The sequence below is a fragment of the Anomaloglossus baeobatrachus genome, chromosome 1, assembly GCF_048569485.1.
Source record: "Anomaloglossus baeobatrachus isolate aAnoBae1 chromosome 1, aAnoBae1.hap1, whole genome shotgun sequence".
Lineage (NCBI taxonomy): Eukaryota > Metazoa > Chordata > Amphibia > Anura > Aromobatidae > Anomaloglossus > Anomaloglossus baeobatrachus.
The window spans coordinates 660,598,499-660,618,922 of NC_134353.1; the positions used below are offsets into that span (position 1 = coordinate 660,598,499).

Sequence of the window (20,424 nt, forward strand, 5' to 3'; positions counted from 1 at the left end):
GCGCAAGCGCAGAAACCTAGCCTTTCTTCAGGGCAAGGGACTCGTAAAACATAGGCAGGGCTGCAATGGAATGTTACGCATGCGTAGTTGGGGGGACACATAGCATCTTCAGAGCGCATGTGCGGAAGGATCTGTGAAGATCTGTGGCTGCTAAAGTGATGCTGGGTTAATTGGCTCCTGATTGCGGATGCGGGGAGCCCGCAGGAGACGTCACGTGATGCTAAAGTGAGCTGGAGGAGTGCAGGAGGAAATACGTGGCCGGGTACACACAGCAGGTAATGGAGGAGGTGGGAATGGCTTCTGTGCTGAGGATGGAGGAGGGAGCCCGGAGCTGGCAGTAGCGTGAAGTGAACCGTGGATGTCCCTGGCGAATTAGGCATCTAAAGGGGACCTGCTCTGATCTGTGGGCAGCAGTACAGAGAGGCTGAGCACAATGATGTATGGGAAATGTTTACTAGACTTGGATCACTGACATCCCTGGTGTATAGGAGTCCAGTGGGCGGTCCTAGGAGTGATTGACAGCTATCTGCAGTACCGCCCTCCAGGGTATCACTCCTAGGACCGCCCACTGGACTCATACACCAGGGATGTCAGACAGTAAAATCCAAGTTATAGTAAATCTTTTCCACATAAAAGTCTATTAATCTGATCCGCTCTTCCCTGCCATTACCAGCATCAGGACTGGCTCACACTCATGTATAAAATGGATGAGGGCAATGCCAGAAAAAAAATCACATTGTCCTCAGACCAATGAGGCAGAGCAGATCTGCGGGATTTTCCTCCGCTGTAATCGGCCTCTGCGTATAGCCGTGTATATAAGACATGACTCTCCAATGCAAGTCTTTGGGTGCGAGAGCTAAAACGGACGGCACACGGACCATCTGAGAGGCATGTACTTATTATGGATACATTACATTCTGTAGGATAGAGCACTAAATGGTCCTATAAATGATTGTAGAGTAATAGCTGCTGAGAAAAAACACGCATGTCATATGGATGGAAGCGAGACAGAAAATCACACACTCGCATGGCACACGGAATACCAAACTGATGCCACTTGTACAGCTTTTCTGGATGAGAATAGGACTGATTCTTTTCATGCACAGGTGGGAGCGGGCCCCGGCAGGTTTTTTTTTTTAAATGGGTTGTCCGTATGTTTCCCCCATTTATAATAATTTATTTTATTAATTATTTATAATAATAACACCTATACTCGCCTCCGGTGCCGTTCCTGCGGTGTCAGCACTGTCTCTACAGGGATCGTGTAATTGTGTGACATCACAGAGTCCCTGCAGCCAATCCGCTGCCACTTCACTATACGCGCATTCAGACAAATCACTTACATCCACAGGAAGTGAGCGCTGCAGTTATCTCTCTTCCCCGGATGTACGTGATATGTCCGCGGATTGGCTGCCAGGATCACATGACGTCACACAATCCTTGTACAGTGCTGGCACCAGTGGAAGCACTAAAGGTGGGTATAGGTGTAATTATATACGGGGAAACATACGGATTGAGAAGGGGCGGTCCAAGTATTCTGATCCCTTTAACTCCAACCAGGTATCCACTGTGAAGTGTCACATTAATAATAGATCAATATAGAGATCTGAGCAGGGCTGTCATGTGCAAGTGATGGGGAGACAATGAGGAGCAGGGCCATGGAGGAACAAGGGTTAATCCTAGTGAGGCGAGGTGCAGGGCCAGTCTATAGACCATGATGGACAGTGGAAGAACATGCTCTTACATGACTGGGTACAGTACACCTACATAAAAGTAACATTATCACATAGTATATGAACAGTAACCAATCCCTTGATGTTGGCGTTATCACCAAATATATCCCCTTCTCAGACGTTAGCAGTACCTGATGGAGACGTTAGCAGTACCTGATGGAGACGTTAGCAGTACCTGATGGAGACGTTAGCAGTACCTGATGGAGACGTTAGCAGTACCTGATGGAGACGTTAGCAGTACCTGATGGAGACGTTAGCAGTACCTGATGGAGACGTTAGCAGTACCTGATGGAGACGTTAGCAGTACCTGATGGAGACGTTAGCAGTACCTGATGGAGACGTTAGCAGTACCTGATGGAGACGTTAGCAGTACCTGATGGAGACGTTAGCAGTACCTGATGGAGACGTTAGCAGTACCTGATGGAGACGTTAGCAGTACCTGATGGAGACGTTAGCAGTACCTGATGGAGACGTTAGCAGTACCTGATGGAGACGTTAGCAGTACCTGATGGAGACGTTAGCAGTACCTGATGGAGACGTTAGCAGTACCTGATGGAGACGTTAGCAGTACCTGATGGAGACGTTAGCAGTACCTGATGGAGACGTTAGCAGTACCTGATGGAGACGTTAGCAGTACCTGATGGAGACGTTAGCAGTACCTGATGGAGACGTTAGCAGTATCTGATGGAGACGTTAGCAGTACCTGATGGAGACATTAGCAGTATCTGATGGAGATGTTACAGTGATATTAATGTAATGTGGAGATTGCAGGAAGGCATCTAAGAAACATTACAGGGGCTTTTACCCTTGTCTGGTACCAAGAAAAGAAATCACTAGTTATACCAATCTCCATGGGGTCACATTGACCCCATAGTACCAGACAAGGGTTAAGGTGTGGTGAGCAGCGCGGATGACATTGTGTCTCCACAATACATTGGGGACGTGCGTAATCAGTGGGATCTTATTCATATTATGACCCGTGAATCCAGCCCGCACAGGTGTGACGTGACCCGTTACCTCTCCCGATAGGTCTGTTCTAGGAAATGCTGGTCGTAATAATCCTAGGAAATCTCTATTTGGTCCAGTACAGCCAGCACTGATTGGACGGTGTCAGCATGGAGGGGCACACCGCTAACTAATACCTCCCTGTTGTCAGTTTATTCACAAATTTCTAGAATGAATAATGTAGAGACCGCATAACAAAGACAGGTGATATAAGGAAGACCATGAACAGATCGGACTCTTACATGACAAAATGCCTTTCACATATGACTTTATCCTGATTGTAGTGGATTGCCCCCCCTATAACCCATCATTCCGATCCATATATGTCATGTTGGTTATCTGCTCAGCACACGGCCATTGATAATGTGTTTCTTGTGACGTCTATTGCAGTGTCCTTGGCCCTGTTGTGGAAGATACGGAGGAGCGCTGCTTCAGGCCCATGCCATAATGTGAGAACTGCTCCTTGTCTGGTTTCTCCTGCCAAATGAATGGGATTATTCTGCAGATGAAAGACACTTAGTCGCCATGTCTGCAACGCAGGAAGACGATGAACCACTCTTATTTACTTTAGAAGAAAATGGAGGGTGTGCTAATCCTCCAGCGGTGGACGATAGCGGCGATGTGGCATTAGGTAAGAGTCGTTTTATTTTAATGCCATATAAAATCACCTGGCATCAGTTTCATGCAGGACATCGCCTTTGAAGAAAATGGCCTGGACCATTCTGCAACGACTAGCGATCTCACAGCAGGGGCCTGATCGCTGGTAGGTGTCACACATAACGAGATCGCTAACGGGATCGCTACTGCGTCACAGAAACCGTGACTCGGCAGCAATCGTATGTGTGACGGTACCTTAAGGCCACTTTCACATTACGGTTCTACTTGCGTTCAATGGTCCCATCGGGGCATCCGTCTGAACTGCCCCTCCCCCACTTAGCAAAGCTTGTTTCGGACGCATGTGCCGACAGGGCCATTGACTATAATGGAGTAGACTACGTTAGCGTGTGCTCTGTCTTGCTCCATTTTCGGGCATATACGTTTTCTGCAGGCGGACACCCGAACGTAGTCGACTATGTTTTGGTTTCCGCCTGCAGTAAACGTATATGTGCAAAAATGGTGAAAAACAGAGCACACGCTAACGGTGTCTGCTCCATTATAGTCAATGGCCCTGTCGGCGCATGCGTCCGACACACGTTTTGTGGGGTGGGGGAGGGGCGGTTTGGACGGATACCCTGACTGGACCACTGAACGTAAGTAAAAGTGCAATGTGAAAGGGGCCTAATTCTGGGCTACTGAGCAGTACAGCAAGTCCTTGTATTTTACTGGCCTAACACAGCATTATGATGATGAAAATGCCAGGTTTTCGTAGCCTTGTTACTTATGTTTGTTTTTGGGGGGGGGATAAAAACATTACAGCAATGATGTTACATTATAGGCTGTAATGCCGTATAAAATGCACTACATACAAAGTGTGTTGGTTTGTGACTTTTATTTTTACTAAATGGTGGTTTTCACTGGAAAAAAAAAAAGTTAAACAAAAAGCCCCTGAATACTTAGGAGAGTAACTGGCATAAAAAAGAGCAAAGACTGTCCACTATTGAACTGGAGACATATCTTCTTTTTCACTTCTAGAAAGAAACATAAGTGAAGAAAAAAAAAGCATGCACAAAATGTGATGTTAGTAACTAACTAAGAAATGGCATGAAAAATGCTAATAATTCATTGTATTTTTGGAAACAATAAATTGTGTGTGTAGATTCACTGTCGGAGCAGTTTGACTGGTTTTATAAGTTATCAGCAGGAATCTAAGGGTACAGTGGGGAAAAAAAGTAATAATTGACATCATAGGTAGACCACAACTATGAGAGACAAAATGAGAAAACAAATCCAGAAAATCCCCTTGTCTGATTTGGCAAGATTTTATTTGCAGGTCTCGCAGACATGTAACTTCTTATTTAAAAGGCTCCTCTGTCCTCCACTCATTACCTGTAGTAATGGCACCTGTTTGAACTTGTTATCAGTATAAAAGACACCTGTCCACAAGCTCAAACAGTCACACTCCAAACTCCACTATGGTGAAGACCAAACAGTTGTCGAAGTACATAGAAAAAAAATTGTAGCCCTGGAATAGGCTGGGAAGACTGAATCTGCAATAGGCAAGCAGCTTGGTGTGATGAAATCAACCGTGGGAGCAATAATAAGAAAATGAAAGACATACAAGACCACTAATAATCTCCCTCAATTAGGGGCTCTATGCAAGATCTCACCCCATGGGGTCAAATTGATCACAAGAACGGTGAGCAAAAATCCCAGAACCACACGGGGCGACCTAGTGAATGACCTTTATAGAGCTGGGACCACCATAACAAAGGCTACCATCAGTAACACACTACGCCACCAGGGACTCAGATCCTGCTGTGCCATACGTGTTCCCCTGCTTAAGGCCCTGTGCGCACTAGGCCGTTTTATCCGCAAATTTACACGCGGTTTTGCTGCAGAAATTTCTTGAGAAATGTTTGAAATCTTTCTGCAGACATTCCCCAGCAAAACCTATGGGAAAAAAAATAGCTGTGCGCACACTGCGTTTTTTTTCTCAAGAAAATTCTTTGTGAAGATTTTCTTGAGAAAATTTCTTCAGAAAATGTGCATGTCAATGATGTGCGGTATACCCCCGGTATAGCCGCGATTTACCTGCGGTAATGCTCATCGCTGCCTGCGGTTTTGCAGGGAGTGATGTCATTATGCCAGGAAGAGGAAGCGGAGCAGAGTAAACACACGTCACACTCCCTGGACGCCGCACAGAAGCGCTGCCGTGTGACGTCCGGAGGGTGCCCGTGCAGTCTGTGCCCCGCTCCGGCCCTGCCGCTGCCTGCCCTGTAGTGTGTCAGTGTCTGCCCGCAGTATCAGCGGCTTGTCACGCTGCAGCGCAGGCAGACACTGACACACAGCAGTGCGTGCAGCCGCGGGGATGCCGAGCGCTGCTGTCAGGAGGTGAGATGAGATCATTACCTGCTGTGACGATCTCCTGCCTCCTGACATCACCGCGGTCACTGCTGTCTATGCCCGTCTCACGAGCGGCCCGAGACTGTCACTAGCGTTGACGTCACGGGCTCTCGCGATACTGCTGACAACGCGGCGGGCATAGAAGGCAGTGACAGCACTGATGGACTGCAGGAGATCATGACAGCAGGTAATGATCTCATCTATCCTCCTGACAGCAGTGCTCTCCATCCCCTGCAGTGACCTGGGCTATTGATGTTAGCTCAGGTCACTGCACTGCTCTCCCAGCCAATGGGGAACATTCTGTTCTTCATTGAATGGGACAGTGACTATGGCATGGATCGCCGTGGGACGCACCCCCCCCCCTTATTGGATTACGCCGGACGTGGAATTGATTCCTTCTTTCACCAATTTATTGAAAAGAACAATGTGGGGAGTGTTTTTTCAAATAAAACTTTTTTTGTTGTCTTTTTTTATTTCTTACTGACTGGGTTGGTGATGTCGGGTATCTGATAGACGCTTGACATCACGACCCCCAGGGCTTGATGCCAGGTGACATTACACATCTGGCATCAACCCCATATATTGCCTCGTTTGCCAACGCACCAGGGCAACGGGATGAGTTGGGGCGAAGCGCCAGGATTGGCACGTCTAATGGATGCGCTACTTCTGGGGAGGCTGCGGTCTGCTATTTTTAGACTGGGGAGTGTCCAATAACAGTTGACCTCCCTAGTCTGAGAATATCAGACCACAGCTGTCCGCTTTACCTTGGTTGGTGATCCAATTTGGGGGGGACCCTACGTTTTTTGTTTTAAATTATTTAATTAATATAAAATAACAGCGTGGGGTACCCTCTGTTTTGGATTACCAGCCAAGGTGAAGCTGCCAGCTGTGGTCTGCAGGCTGCAGCCTTCTGCTTTACCCTAGCTGGCTGCAAAAGATGGGGGGACCTCACATGTTTTGTTTTTTTTTTTTTTTTTTTAATTATTTATTTATTTTATGGCTAAATACAAGGCTAAGCACCCCTTAGTGCGACATGAACGTCACTAAAGGGTGCCAGCTTAGAAAATGCAGGAAGGTGGGACATTATATAGGTCTTTCTCATCTATCTATCTATCTATTCATCTATCCCTCTATCCATTATCTGTCTGTCTATTGATTATCTATCTATTATCTATATTATTTATTGCAGTAGTTACAGCATAAAAAAAACGCAGGGACCAACCTGCGGAAAAACCGCAGCAAAAACGCATGTGTTTTTCCCGCGGATTTGGTGCGGTTTTTTACCGCAGGTGCGGTAATCTTCAACTCCCAGAAGTTTCTCAAGACATTTTCTTGAGAAAAATCACTTTTCTAATGCGCACATAGCCTAAGCCAGTACATGTTCGGGCCTGTTTGAAGTTTGCCAGAGAGCATTTGGATTATTGAGAAAAGTATTGGGAGAATGTCATATGGTCTGATGAAAACAAAGTAGAACTGTGTGGTAGAAACATAACTCGTCATGTTTGGAGGAGACAGAATGCTGAGTTGCATCCAAAGAACACCATACCTACTGTGAAGCATGCGGGTGAAAACATCATGCTTTGGGGCTGTTTTTCTGCAAAGGGACCAGGACAACTGATCCATGTACATGAAAGAATGAATGGGGCCAGATTTTGAGTGCAAACCTCCTTTCATCAGCAAGGTCATTGAAGATGAAACGCGGCTGGGACTTTCAGCATGATAATGATCCCAAGCACACCGTCAGGGCAATGAAGGAGTGGCTTCGCAAGAAGCATATGCAGGTCCTGGAGTGGCCTAGCCAGTCTCCAGATCTCAACCCCATAGAAAACCTTTGGAGGGAAATGAAAGTCTGTGTTGCCCAGCAACAGGTCCAAAACATCACTGCTCTAGAGGAGATCTGCATGAAGGAATGGGCCAACATACCACCAACAGTGTGTGCCAACCTTGTGAGGACTTACAGAAAACGTTTCACCTCTGTGATTGCCAACAAAGGATTATTAACAAAATATTGAGATGAACTTTTGTTATTGACCAAATACTTATTTTCCACCATAATTTGCAAAAACAAATCTTGCCAAATCAGACAAGATGATTTTCTGGATTTTTCTAATTCTGTCTCTCCTGGTTGTGGTCTACCTATGATGCCAATTACAGTCCGACCTCATCTTTATAAGTGGGAGAACTTGCACAATTGGTGGCTGACTAAATAGTTTTTTCCCCACTGTAGGTGCACACGATGAGTTTTACTTGCGCTTTTTTTCTGCATGAGAAATGCAGCATTTTTTTAGTACAAGCAAAGGGAATAGGATTAATAGAAATCTCATTCCTACTGGGCTCCTCTTTTACACAGTGTATACTGACCTATGGACCGTTTTTCCATTCCGCAACATGTCCGTTTCTCTTGAGGGTACGCTGAGTCTTCTTTGCGGAATTTTCCCATAGACTTACATTAGATGCGGAAAATCCACAGGTAAAAAACGCATGTGCTTTTTTTTTTAGTGCTTTTCCACTACAAAAACACATTTATTTCACACCTAATGATGTCAATACCAGAAGATTGAAAAACAAAGCAGCTTTAGAGGATGATGCTATAAAAACGCATAAGTAAACTAAGGTGCGGAGACGGTGCAGGATCAAAAATCAACGGATACTAATCGTGGGAATGTGGAACATTTTTTATTTTTCTAAATATATCTGAAATGTTTGAAGAAAATTGGGCCGTTGTCTCAGCTTTGTTGACTACACCTTTATGCTACAAAGCTATTGTGCATCCCAGAAATGCTGGATGACCTTTTGTATATGGCTCCAACCCCCTAGTGATAGAAACAAATGTGTAGAGATTGTTGTTTTTTTTTTCTTTTTTACTGCTCAGCCAATCAGAGGCAAAGGCGGGTCTCTGTTGTGACTACTGATTGGCTGAGCTGTTATGTAATTTGTTGTTTTTATGTCATTCTGTTACTTTAGGAAAATAATGTAATTTGGAAGCTTCTTTTATCATCACTTGAGTATGGCTTTATTTTTAGCTTCTTCTGTTAATATATAACACACTGTTAGTGATCATCTGCAAACTGCGTGACTAGTTTCCTCCTTATTAAATGTGTAAAATCTTGAATTGTCCTTTTCAGCCACAGAGGAGTATGAGTGTCACCCAGAAAGCATGGAGCAAGTTCATGTACCCGAGGGTGGGGACCTCAACTGCGAGACGCGCTATCAGGAGGCTGCCATCTACCTTCAGGTAAGAAACCAGAAAGCCTTGGTTATTATACAGAATCCTAAAATATTCGGGAATAAAGGTGGGTGGCTCACACGGAGGGTGACTAAGACCTAAGACATTACATTTTAGGACAACTGCTGTTTAGTTGCACTCCAGCAATTTTTTTTTTTTTTTTTGGCTTAGTGGTTTTCAATATTCTAGTTACCGTATATGCCGGCGTATAAGACGACTGGGCGTATAAGACGACCCCCAACTTCTGCCCTAAAAATATAGAATTTGGGATATACTCACTGTATAAGACTACCCCGCTCCCAAATGAAAAAAAGTCTGCTTTGATTGCAACATGTTAATTTTAATTCCGCGAGAGCCGTACAATATGTTTTTTAAAGGGCCATTGACAGATCAATCGCTCCAATGTTCACTTAGTACAGCAAGGAATTCTCCTCCCTGCTGTATAAAGCCACAACTGGACTCAAACAATGGTACTACACTCTGCTACAAACAGACACACACAACTCTGCTACAAACAGACAAACACACACAACTCTGCTACAAACAGACAAACACACACAACTCTGCTACATACAGACAAACACACACAACTCTGCTACATACAGACAAACACACACAACTCTGCTACAAACAGACAAACACACACAACTCTGCTACATACAGACAAACACACACAACTCTGCTACATACAGACAAACACACACAACTCTGCTACATACAGACAAACACATACAACTCTGCTACATACAGACAAACACATACAACTCTGCTACATACAGACAAACACATACAACTCTGCTACATACAGACAAACACATACAACTCTGCTACATACAGACAAACACATACAACTCTGCTACATACAGAGAAATACACACAACTCTGCTGTTCTGTGGGGCCTGCACCCGCGGCTCGGCGGGTACAGCACCCGCGGCATCGGCGGGGGGGGGGATTGGCAGGGCATACATCTGGGGGGTTAGAAGCAGCTCACCGGGGCCCATAATGGGGAGGCGGGGAGGGCATTTACCCGATTAGGTCACGGTGGAGAGGGGGCCCACACAGCGCCGGACAGAAGCTCGCCTCCTTCATCTGTGGGACTGAGAAGGCGGTAGCTCCGCCCACAGATGAAATTCAAAACAGGATGTCTGCGCGCCTTAAAGTGACGGCGCCGCAGATTGCTGCCGAGGACTGCGGTCCCCGGAACTCGGCCGGGGGCAGCAGAACTATAAAGGCGAGTGGGCCCCGGCCAAGAGACAGGAGAACTGACGAGGCCGAGTGGGCCCCCCCGGCTCTCCAGGGCCCCGGCATTTGCCCATAGACAGGTAGGAGCCCTGTCTGCGAGCCAGATACGGCCATCAAAAGAGCCATATCTGGCTCGCGAGCCATAGGTTCCCGACCCCTGCTGTATGATATATACCGTATTTTTCGCTTTATAAGACGCACCTGATTATAAGACGCACCCCCAAATTTGGTGAAGGAAAAGAGAATTTTTTTTTTTTAATGTTAAATGGGGTCCATCTTATAATGCCAGTGTCCCTCTAACAAATCATATAGGGTATATGTCCCTCATAGCCCCCCATCCTAAAATTAGCCCCCTTAATCTGGATATGGCCCCCTTATATTGAATATAGCCCCCTTGTGATGGCACACGTTCCCCTGTGCTGCCTATGGTCCCCTATGGATTGCACACGTTCCCGTGTTAGATAACGCCCCCATGCTGCTGCCCATGGCCCCTATAGATCGCACAAGTCCCCCTGTGTTAGATATCGCCCCATAGTGCTGCCCATGGCTCCTATATAGATCGCACAAGTCCCCCTGTGTTATATATCGCCCCCATAGTGCTGCCCATGGTCCCTATAGATCGCACAAGTCCCCCTGTGTTAGATATCGCCCCCATAGTGCTGCCCATGGCCCCTATATAGATCGCACAAGTCCCCCTGTGTTAGATATCTCCCCCATAGTGCTGCCCATGGTCCCTATAGATCGCACAAGTTCCCCTGTGTTAGATATCGCCCCCATAGTGCTGCCCATGGCCCCTATATAGATCGCACAAGTCCCCCTGTGTTAGATATCTCCCCCATAGTGCTGCCCATGGCCCCTATATAGATCGCACAAGTCCTCCTGTGTCAGATATCGCCCCCATGCTGCTGCCCATGGTCCCTATAGATCGCACAAGTCCCCCTGTGTTAGATATCTCCCCCATAGTGCTGCCCATGGCCCCTATATAGATCGCACAAGTCCTCCTGTGTCAGATATCGCCCCCATAGTGCTGCCCATGGCCCCTATAGATCGCACAAGTCCCCCTGTGTCAGATATGGCCCCTAGGCTGCTGCCCAAAGTAAAATAAAACCCTCTTTCCTTACCTCCTCCAGCGCTGAGCTCCCTCCTGTCTCCCTCCGTGCTTCTCTTCCTTACTTCCTGGTTCTCAGTGCGGTCATGTGATCGGCACAGCAGGCTGAGATCTCTGCCTGCCTGATCACAGTGGAAGCAGGGACACGGGGAGAAACGCTGCAGGGGTAAGTAAAGCTTTTTTATTTTAGAATGAGCAGCAGCCTGGGGGCCAAATCTAACACAGGGGTGGGCATGGGCGATCACACTGGGACGCAGGCTCATATAATATGCACCGCTGCCCCAGCCCCTCACTGCGTGCGATTTCAGCACCATTGGAGATGGACAGCGGCTGTGCATATTATATGAGCGGGTGCAGGAGATCAAAGGCTGCAGCCCGCAGCGTTCCCCTGTGCTCCAGAGCTGCTGCCCCCACCTCCCCTGGACGCTGCAGTGTACATATATATATACACCCCCCCCCCCTATATCCGGCGTATAAGATGACCCCCTACTGTAGCCATTATTTTAAGGGGGTAAAAAGTCGTCTTTAACGCCAGTATATACGGTATATACCGTGTTTTTCCACAAATAAGTCCTAGCAGGGATTTTCAGCATTTTCGGAGCAAGGCTTAAATATAAACCCTCCCTCGAAAATAAGCCCTAGTCGCTTTTCAATAAGGCTAGGTTCACATTTCCGTTGTTTTAAATCCGTCAGCGATGGATCCGTCGTTTTTTAGATGGCAACTGACGCAACCGATGTGTTTTTCACAGGATTACTTTCACAAGAATCCTGTGAAAAAACTGATCCGTCGTGTCCGTTAGGCTAAGTTCACATTTCCGCTAAAATCTATCAGTCACAATCCGCTGCTCTTGTAAACAACGGAATCCGTTTAGCGGATTCCGCTGCTCCCATAGACTTGTATGAGCAGCGGATTGTGACTGATGATGCTGCGTTGCACCCTCCGCCCGACTGATCAGTCGTGGAACGACTGACCGCCGGGCGGGGGGAACGCAGCATGTAACGTTTTTTGAGCAGCGAGATCCGTCGGATTTCACTGCGCATGCTCTCTGGCTCCCTGCACACGTCACCAGCTTTGGTTGGTTACCCGATATTTACCCTGGTTACGGTGCAAGGAGCCAGCGCTAAGCGGTGTAGGCCCGTAACGAAGGTAAATATCGGGTAACCAAGGTAAACATCGGGTGCTTTGCTGTTACCCGATATTTAGGCTGGTTACGTGTGCAGGGAGGCCGACACTTCCCCGCTCGGCCCCGCCCCCTCCCGCACTCCGCACATGTATGTACACACACACACACACACACCTGTCCCCAGCCATGCAGACAAGCACTGCCACTGACACCCTCGTCTGGCCCCGTCCCCCGCTCGGCTCCGCCCCCTCCCGCACTTTGCATGTGCACACACACACATACATACATACATACATACATACATACATGCACATACACACACTCACTCACACATACACTCACCTGTCCCCAGCCATGCAGACCGCAGCACTTCCACTGACATCCTCAGCGCCTGGCCCCGCCCCCCGCTCGGCTCCGCCCCCTCCCGCACTTTGCATGTGCACACACATACATACATACATACATACATACATACATGCACATACACACATTCACACATACACTCACCTGTCCCCAGCCATGCAGACCGCAGCACTTCCACTGACATCCTCAGCGCCTGGCCCCGCCCCCCGCTCGGCTCCGCCCCCTCCCGCATTCAGCATGTGTGTATACATACACACACACTCACTCACTCACTCACTCACCTGTCCTGCAGTCCCTGCGGCACTGACATCCTCAGTGCCACGGCCCCGCTCGGCTCCCCTCCCCACCGAACTCCGCCCCCCGCACACAACGGAATCCGACAAAGAATTCTGTTCTTTGTCATCCGTTGTACAGCGTTGAACAGCGCATCAGTCACATGCGTCAAGCGACGCATGTGACTGATACAAAACAACGGAAATGTGAACTTAGCCTTATATCCACTGTGCGTCCGTTTTTTTGACAGATCCGTCATGAGCCGTTTGTGTTTGGGACAGCCCAGTGGGTGTGCCAAACATGCTGGGCATGCTCAGTAGAGCATGACGGAATCCAGCGCTGGATTCCATCGTAAGACGGATTACAACGGAATCCAGTACCATAGACATACATTACAAGATTGACGGATTCCTGCACGGTGCGTTAATTTTGACGGCCCAAAAAAAGTTACATTCTGCGTTGTTTCCGCCCGGCGGTCAGTCCAAAAACGACTGACTGCGGCACAGCGGATGCAACGCAAGGTCATCAGTCGCAATCCACCACTAATACAAGAATATGGGAAACAACAGAATCCGCTAAACTGATTCCGTTGTTTACCAGAGCCGCGGATTGTGACTGATACAAATTGACGGAAATGTGAACCTAGCCTAACAAAATGTTCATGCAGATTAAAAAGTTAAAGATACTGCAGGACACTTCATTATAGACAGCGGACACCCCGCAATCATTCTCACTCTAATTTATGTGATAGTTTATTGCTTCATTATTTACAACATTTCATCTTTGCTTTGTTCTTCTTTTTTTTTTTTTTTTATCATTTAAAATATTGGGCATGTATATTGTTTGGTTGACGTGCAATTATACACCTTTCTTACAATTGTACAAATGTAAGTGACAACTTTTTTAAGAAATGAAGAATGCCTGACACTTCGGATATGTGGGAGAAGTAGGTGTCAAGCCCCCACCTATTATAATATTTATATAACTTGTCAAATTAAAGTATCAAGAGAAGTTGGAGTTTTTTTGTTTTTTTTATTGTTTTATGTTTTTTTATTAAACTATGACCTAAAATCAAAAATATATTCTATGACCCAACATTGAGTCTATAGCACCAGATTTTTACTGTTTACTTTTGATCAAGTTGCATATATTTGCAAAAAGAATATACAAGCTGCAAATATAACATATTACATGTCTACAAATCGTGAACCTGAACAGCAAGATAAGTTACTTCAAGGGATTTTCTGTTTTCAGAAAAAGTTATGTCCCAAAGCGCAATTTGCTGCAAAAAAACAGTGACTTACTCACCTTCCCCAGTTATACCGCTGAGTATCTGTTTTTGCATTGATGTCTATTGTTGGCTGTAGTGCTGAGGTCACACCGTCAACGCTGCAGCCAAATACCGATAACGCTGCAGCCAAATGGCTCTTGCCATTTATTTTTCACTCATTGGGTACAGTGTCAGCACTGCAGCCAATAACGGGCATTGGAACAGAAGAGCATTAACGCAGGACCTGGTGAGGGTGAGTAAGGCGCAGTTTGTATAATTTTTATCAAACTAACTGCACCTTGGGATATTGGTTTTCTGAAAATAATGTGTATCTATGATACTTTTGTTTACGGTCATGTTCCTACTCCAAGCCCATAGTCTGCTTTCTGGAATTATGGAGCAAAGGGCGAAAATCCCCCAACAAATAATTAACTGAAGTTAATGCAGGTTTCATTGTGGCTTGGAATCTCTTCTGTGCTTTCTCCGGCCTCTTGCTGTTACTTTGCTTTGTTGGCTGGTTTCTTTGAAATCTCATCTATTACAGGCAGGACTGCAGAAATGAGTATTTTATATGCATGATACATTCATCAGCACAAATTGAGTTTCCATCGGTATTCATCATTACTGATGATGCTGAACTTAAAGTGTTACGGTGCTAGCTCAGAAAGTGATGGTATAATGAGAGGATTGCCATTAGTTTTTGCTAAATCCTGAATCTGAAGGGGCTGTAGTGCTAGTGTAAGATGTGACGAGACTGCTCATGTGTAATGAGATTATTTATTTTTGGAGCACCATTTATTCTATTCTTCAATTAGTTGTTTTTTTTGTTTTTTTTTTGAGGATGGATACCTGCTTATCTGTTTCACTGTACAAATTGTAGATTATTTGGGTATTTTACGCTATTCTCTTACTTTATCTTGAATAAAAACAAAGTAAGAATATAGCCTTTAAGTAAAAAATAAAATAAAATAATACATGTAAATAACATAGGGTACCTAGATGACAGTGTTTTGATCAAAAAAGCATGAAAGCCATCCCACCACCACAAGGACAGTACTAAGTAGCAGCAGACTGTAATGCTCTCAGATGGGAGCGGGGAGTGGACCCACTGGGCCACAGTACACAGTAAACCTGAGGGGTGTGACTTTGGCTCACATCGGATAGAGCCTCTGATTGTTAGGGTGGATTTAGCTGCTTATAGCACACAGATGCCACTCAGGTAGACTCTGTGCTGCAATAGCTGACCCCAAGGGTATGGATACTGACAGTCTGTGATGAGGCAGATGCAGCTGAGACGGCTGATGCGGCAGACATGGCCGGTATGGATAGATGCAGCAGTGGGTATGGCAAGTACAGTTGGTACGGTTAGGTGCAGCAGCGGATACGGCTGGTACTGGAACTCAGGCTGGTATTAGTGATACAGCACAAGGGACCTGACAACTAGCAACGCATCTCTAAAGAATAGATAACATTGCCTAGGCACCTCCCATAAGGGGAGGGTGCCTTAAATATCTGATGCCTCTCAGCCATAGGCTGAGAGACACTTCCGTGTTAGGGCTTGCTGGTCCTATTAAGAATAGGAAACCTATCAGGGCACACTCAGGCCCTGGGAGCTGGCAGCAGGGACAAAGCATCCACCGCTAAGCGGCCAGGAGGGTGTGTGTGCGCCGGCATCCCCGGCAGGAGGGAGGCAGGAGAGTGGGGGGATGCTCGCATCTACATTGCACAGGCCTTAATAGATTGGGTACAGCAGGACCCCAGCCTGTCTAGTTTGACTTGTCTGGTCTGGTCTGGTCCACGTAAATTATAAATATTAATCCTGATCTCTGTTCACAGAATGTTTTATATGGTGATAATTGTAAAGTAAGAAATCCATTATGTTTGTTTCTATTTCCAGGAGGGGAAGAATAATGATAAGTTTTACACTCATCCGCGAGATCCGAAGGCGCTGTCTGCTTACCTTTTTGCTCACAATCATTTGTTCTACATGCTGGAACTCGGTACCAGTCTTCTGTTGCTGCTTCTTTCCCTCTGTGAGGCACCGGCTGTCCCTTTTCTTCGCCTTGACATCTATGTATGTATGACGTCTTTGAATATCTGCTGAAGAGACTATTTATATTGAATCTTGGCTTTGCACAGAATATAGTAGTCTCCTTGAAAACAAAGTCCATAAAGTATTACCTTGGATTGCGTATACTGGGTCTGAACAATGACTGTATAGAGTGGCAGAAGTGCGTAGCTGTGTTAGGGACGCCAAGAAGAAGGCGGTCAAAGAAAGTGGCTGAGTTTTTAGTTTCTCAGTTGGTCAATCCATAAAGTCTCTGGTGGCCAAAGAGCAGATCATGAGCTATAGGTTGAACTCTGATCAAAGAGCAGTAGACTACTGTGCTTCTTCCCTCCCTTTTCTACTGAAGAAATTCAGATGTGTCCACTCCCTAACATATAAGATATGCCATGAAATGTAATATTATCTCGTCCCATCCCGCGAACAAACTTACTTTCGATTTTTACATTTTGGGAACCTGTGGGAGTCCTCTATCAGATGTGTATATTTAACATCTCACATCCTATATCTTGGGATGGGACTGGTTTAGGGACAAGTGAAGAAAGCTTTAATAGACTGAATTTGAGGGTCAAAAATGATCGTGAAAGGTTTTTAAAGTAGAACTGGCTTCTGTTTCTGTCTAGAAAATGTACAAACTGCTGGTGTTATATGTGTATATATGTACATGTGCCGCTCACATTCCTTCCTTATTTTTCTTTGCGTATGGCAATATTCAAGGTTCACGCCACTCTGGAATTGCTGGCCCTGGCGCTAGTTGTTTTCGAACTTGGTATAAAGATGAGATGGCTTGGTTGTCGGACATTTCTGAGGCATCGAAGGACTATGTTAAAGGTTAGTCATCGATCTTAGTCATCGCACAGTCCTTTCAAGGGTTGTCTGGTGTTGATTTTCTGTAAAAAAAGAAAAAAAAGAGGTAATAATTATATATTAATAGAACGCGCAACCATAGAAATCTACAATAGAAAACAAGCAACCTAGCAGGCCTGCGAAGCCCCAGGTATGCGTTCTAGGGTTAAAGGGGTTGTCCAAAGTCAGGGCTAATTTTATTCATAAAAGCACGTATTTAAGGCAAACAAAATCATTTTTGTAACTGGGTTTCATTAAACAAATACTCTGTTTTGGCTTTTACAAACTTTTTATTTCAACCATACATTTACTGTAGTTGTAGTCATAATTCAACTGAGAGGAGCTCAGAAAATGACAGATAAACCAGTTACAAACTCCCCCCTCACACTGTGAGAAAGATGAGCTCACTGATGAATTCTTAGTTAACCCATTCTGCCGCAAGTAGACAGTACATTACAGAGGAGGTATAAATAAGGCAAACAGTGCAACATTTGTAATGACACCAAATTGCAATGGTGATTCTTATTTCCAAATACAGTGGAACCTTGGTTTACGAGAACAATCCGTCCTGGCAGTGTGCTTGTAAAGCAAGTTACTTGTCTAGCAAAGCAAAATTTCCCATAGGAAATAATACAAGCTCATATAATGCGTTCCACAACTTGTTCAATGTCTCATCCTGGTCCCTTATTGTGCTATTCCACACATGCACAAACACGCACGCACGCACACACACATGCTATGCTCACCTTAGCTTCCGTTCCATCGCCTGACTCCTGGTTCTTGTAGTTCGCCGGTACAGGATGTGTATCTGGTAACCATTGCGACCGATGCCGGAGCTTCTGCTGCCAGAGCACTGACGTCAAAGGCAGGAGCCGCTTGCCTCTGATTGGTCAGCACGTCGCCTTTGAGTAGCGGTTGACAGCAGAAGTTCCTCCATTGTCGCGATGGTTACCCGATACACATCCTGTACTGGCGAACTACAAGAACCAGGAGGCCGATGAGGGAAAGGAAGGTAAGGTGAGCATAATATGTGTGTGTGCGCGGGTGTTTGTCTGCGTTTGTGTGGACTACAAGAGTGGATCAGAGCGCGGTGAAAGTACGGAACCGGAAGTGTGTGCGGTGAGTATTTGCTCATATAGCAAAGATTCCTCGTAAAGTGAGTTACAAATTTACAGCAAGCTTTGCTTGTATAGCGAAATACTCGCACACCAAGTTACTCTTAACCCGAGGTTCCACTGTACATGCTTTTATGTAAAAAAAAAAAAAAGCCCTTAAAGGTGGACAAACTCTTTAGATAAACTTTTATTGAACATTTCAGTTTACGCACAAAGACTTAATATCAACCCCAACATACGCCACACACACCCTTCCTGTCATGCAATATTAATTTGATAGCATGAGAGCAATCACTGGAGAAGGACATCATGGTCGGAAAAATAGAAGGAACAAGGCGAAGAGGAAAACCAACAACCTGATAACAGCGGAAAATATCCTGGTGGCCCCATCTAGTCTGCACAAGATCGATCTTCCTACAGAGTTCATCCATCAAGTCGCCATTACTCGAGATTAAGCGGAAGGCCGTTAAAACAAAAAGCAAAAAAAAAACAAAAAACCCCCAAAAAACTAAAAAAAAACAACAAATACATACAGGTCGTCCCAATCTTTTGTGTACAAGAAGATAACTACATAAGGCTCTGTTCACACTAGAAAAGGATTTTTCTCAAGAAATTTCTTGAATCTGAAAAATTAGCTCACTAGGGGTCAAAAAACGAACCAATAACGCACTGAAAACCGCATGCGTTTTTACCGTGTTTTTGGTGCATTTTTTCCGCAGGTTTGTCCCTGCGGTTTTTTACCATTATCTATGGCAAAAAAACACAGGTACCTGCAGAAAAGAAGTGACATGTTCATTCTTTTCTCAAGAAATTCTGCAGAAAGAATGTTCTTGAGAAAAAAACGCATTGTGCGCACAGCCATTTATTTTTTTTCCATAGGTTTTGCTGGGGAATGTCTGCAGAAAGGTTACAACCATTTTCTCAAGAAATTTCTGCAGCAAAAACGCCAAAAAACTGCGGGTAAAAACAGTGTGCGCACAGGGCCTTAAATGTTAGTGATAACCGTTAGTAGCATATAGTGAACAAGACTGGTTGACGTTTTGTTTTAGTACAGTAATGGGGTCACTGTGAGGCAAACTGTTGCCTAGCTTGATACAGATATTTTACCATTGCTTCTTTACAGTTATTTATTAGAGGATTTCTCATGTAACATAATACCATCCTAAATGCCCTACTACTCTCACCAACCGTATCCTCACCCACCTCCTGTATTCTGTGAGCCCTCGCTGGCAGGGTCCTCTGTCCTTCTGTACCAGCCTTGTATTGTTCATGATTATTGTACTTGTTTTTATGTATACTCTTTTCACATGTAAAGCGCCATGGAATAAATAGCGCTCTAATTAATATTAATACAAATAAAAAATACCACCTGAACCCATAAAACCTAAACCCCAATGGCTCTCCATATTAAGAGAACCAATAGTCTATGCTGCTACAGTATTGGCACAGACTCCTGTATAGACAAGCTGCTGTGCCAGGATAATTATTGAAGGGGGGCACGTCGCTCACTTGCTTGAGTTCTCTTAGGCTACTTTCACACTTGCGTTCAACGCAGTCCGTCACTATGGAGAATAGCGCAGTCCGTTAACACACTGCACTATTCTCCATAGACTTGTATGGACGACGCACTGTAACGCAAGTGTCAGCGTTGCATCCGCTGGACGACGCAGCGTCGTTATTTTGACGCAGCGCCGGGCGGATGGAACGCTGCATGTAACGTTTTTTTTGAGCAGCGGAAACCTTTATTTTTCACTGCGCATGCTCTTCTTTTTTTTTTTTTTAAATCACAAACTTTATTTTATTTCTCGGTGGCCAAACGTTCAGCTGAGTCGGCATGTCAGGGCACTCAGCTGAACGCTCGGCCGCCGGCATGTCAGGGCACTCAGCTGAGCGCTCGGCCGCCGGCATGTCAGGGCACTCAGCTGAGCGCTCGGCCGCCGGCATGTCAGGGCACTCAGCTGAGCGCTCGGCCGCCGGCATGTCAGGGCACTCAGCTGAGCGCTCGGCCGCCGGCATGTCAGGGCACTCAGCTGAGCGCTCGGCCGCCGGCA

General features: G+C 45.7%; 1 protein-coding gene across 1 annotated transcript in view; it reads left to right on the forward strand.

The window, feature by feature from the left end:
* The first annotated feature begins 87 nt into the window (after window positions 1–87).
* Window positions 88–20,424, forward strand: part of TPCN1 (two pore segment channel 1) — a 126,225-nt gene continuing 105,888 nt past the window's right edge. Inside the window, exons 1-5 of the mRNA XM_075341680.1 lie at window positions 88–275; window positions 3,129–3,369; window positions 8,867–8,976; window positions 16,245–16,421; window positions 17,130–17,243. Of these exons, the coding sequence (XP_075197795.1) occupies window positions 3,264–3,369; window positions 8,867–8,976; window positions 16,245–16,421; window positions 17,130–17,243 (507 nt within the window). The 5' untranslated portion in view covers window positions 88–275; window positions 3,129–3,263. The remainder of the gene's footprint in view (window positions 276–3,128; window positions 3,370–8,866; window positions 8,977–16,244; window positions 16,422–17,129; window positions 17,244–20,424) is intronic.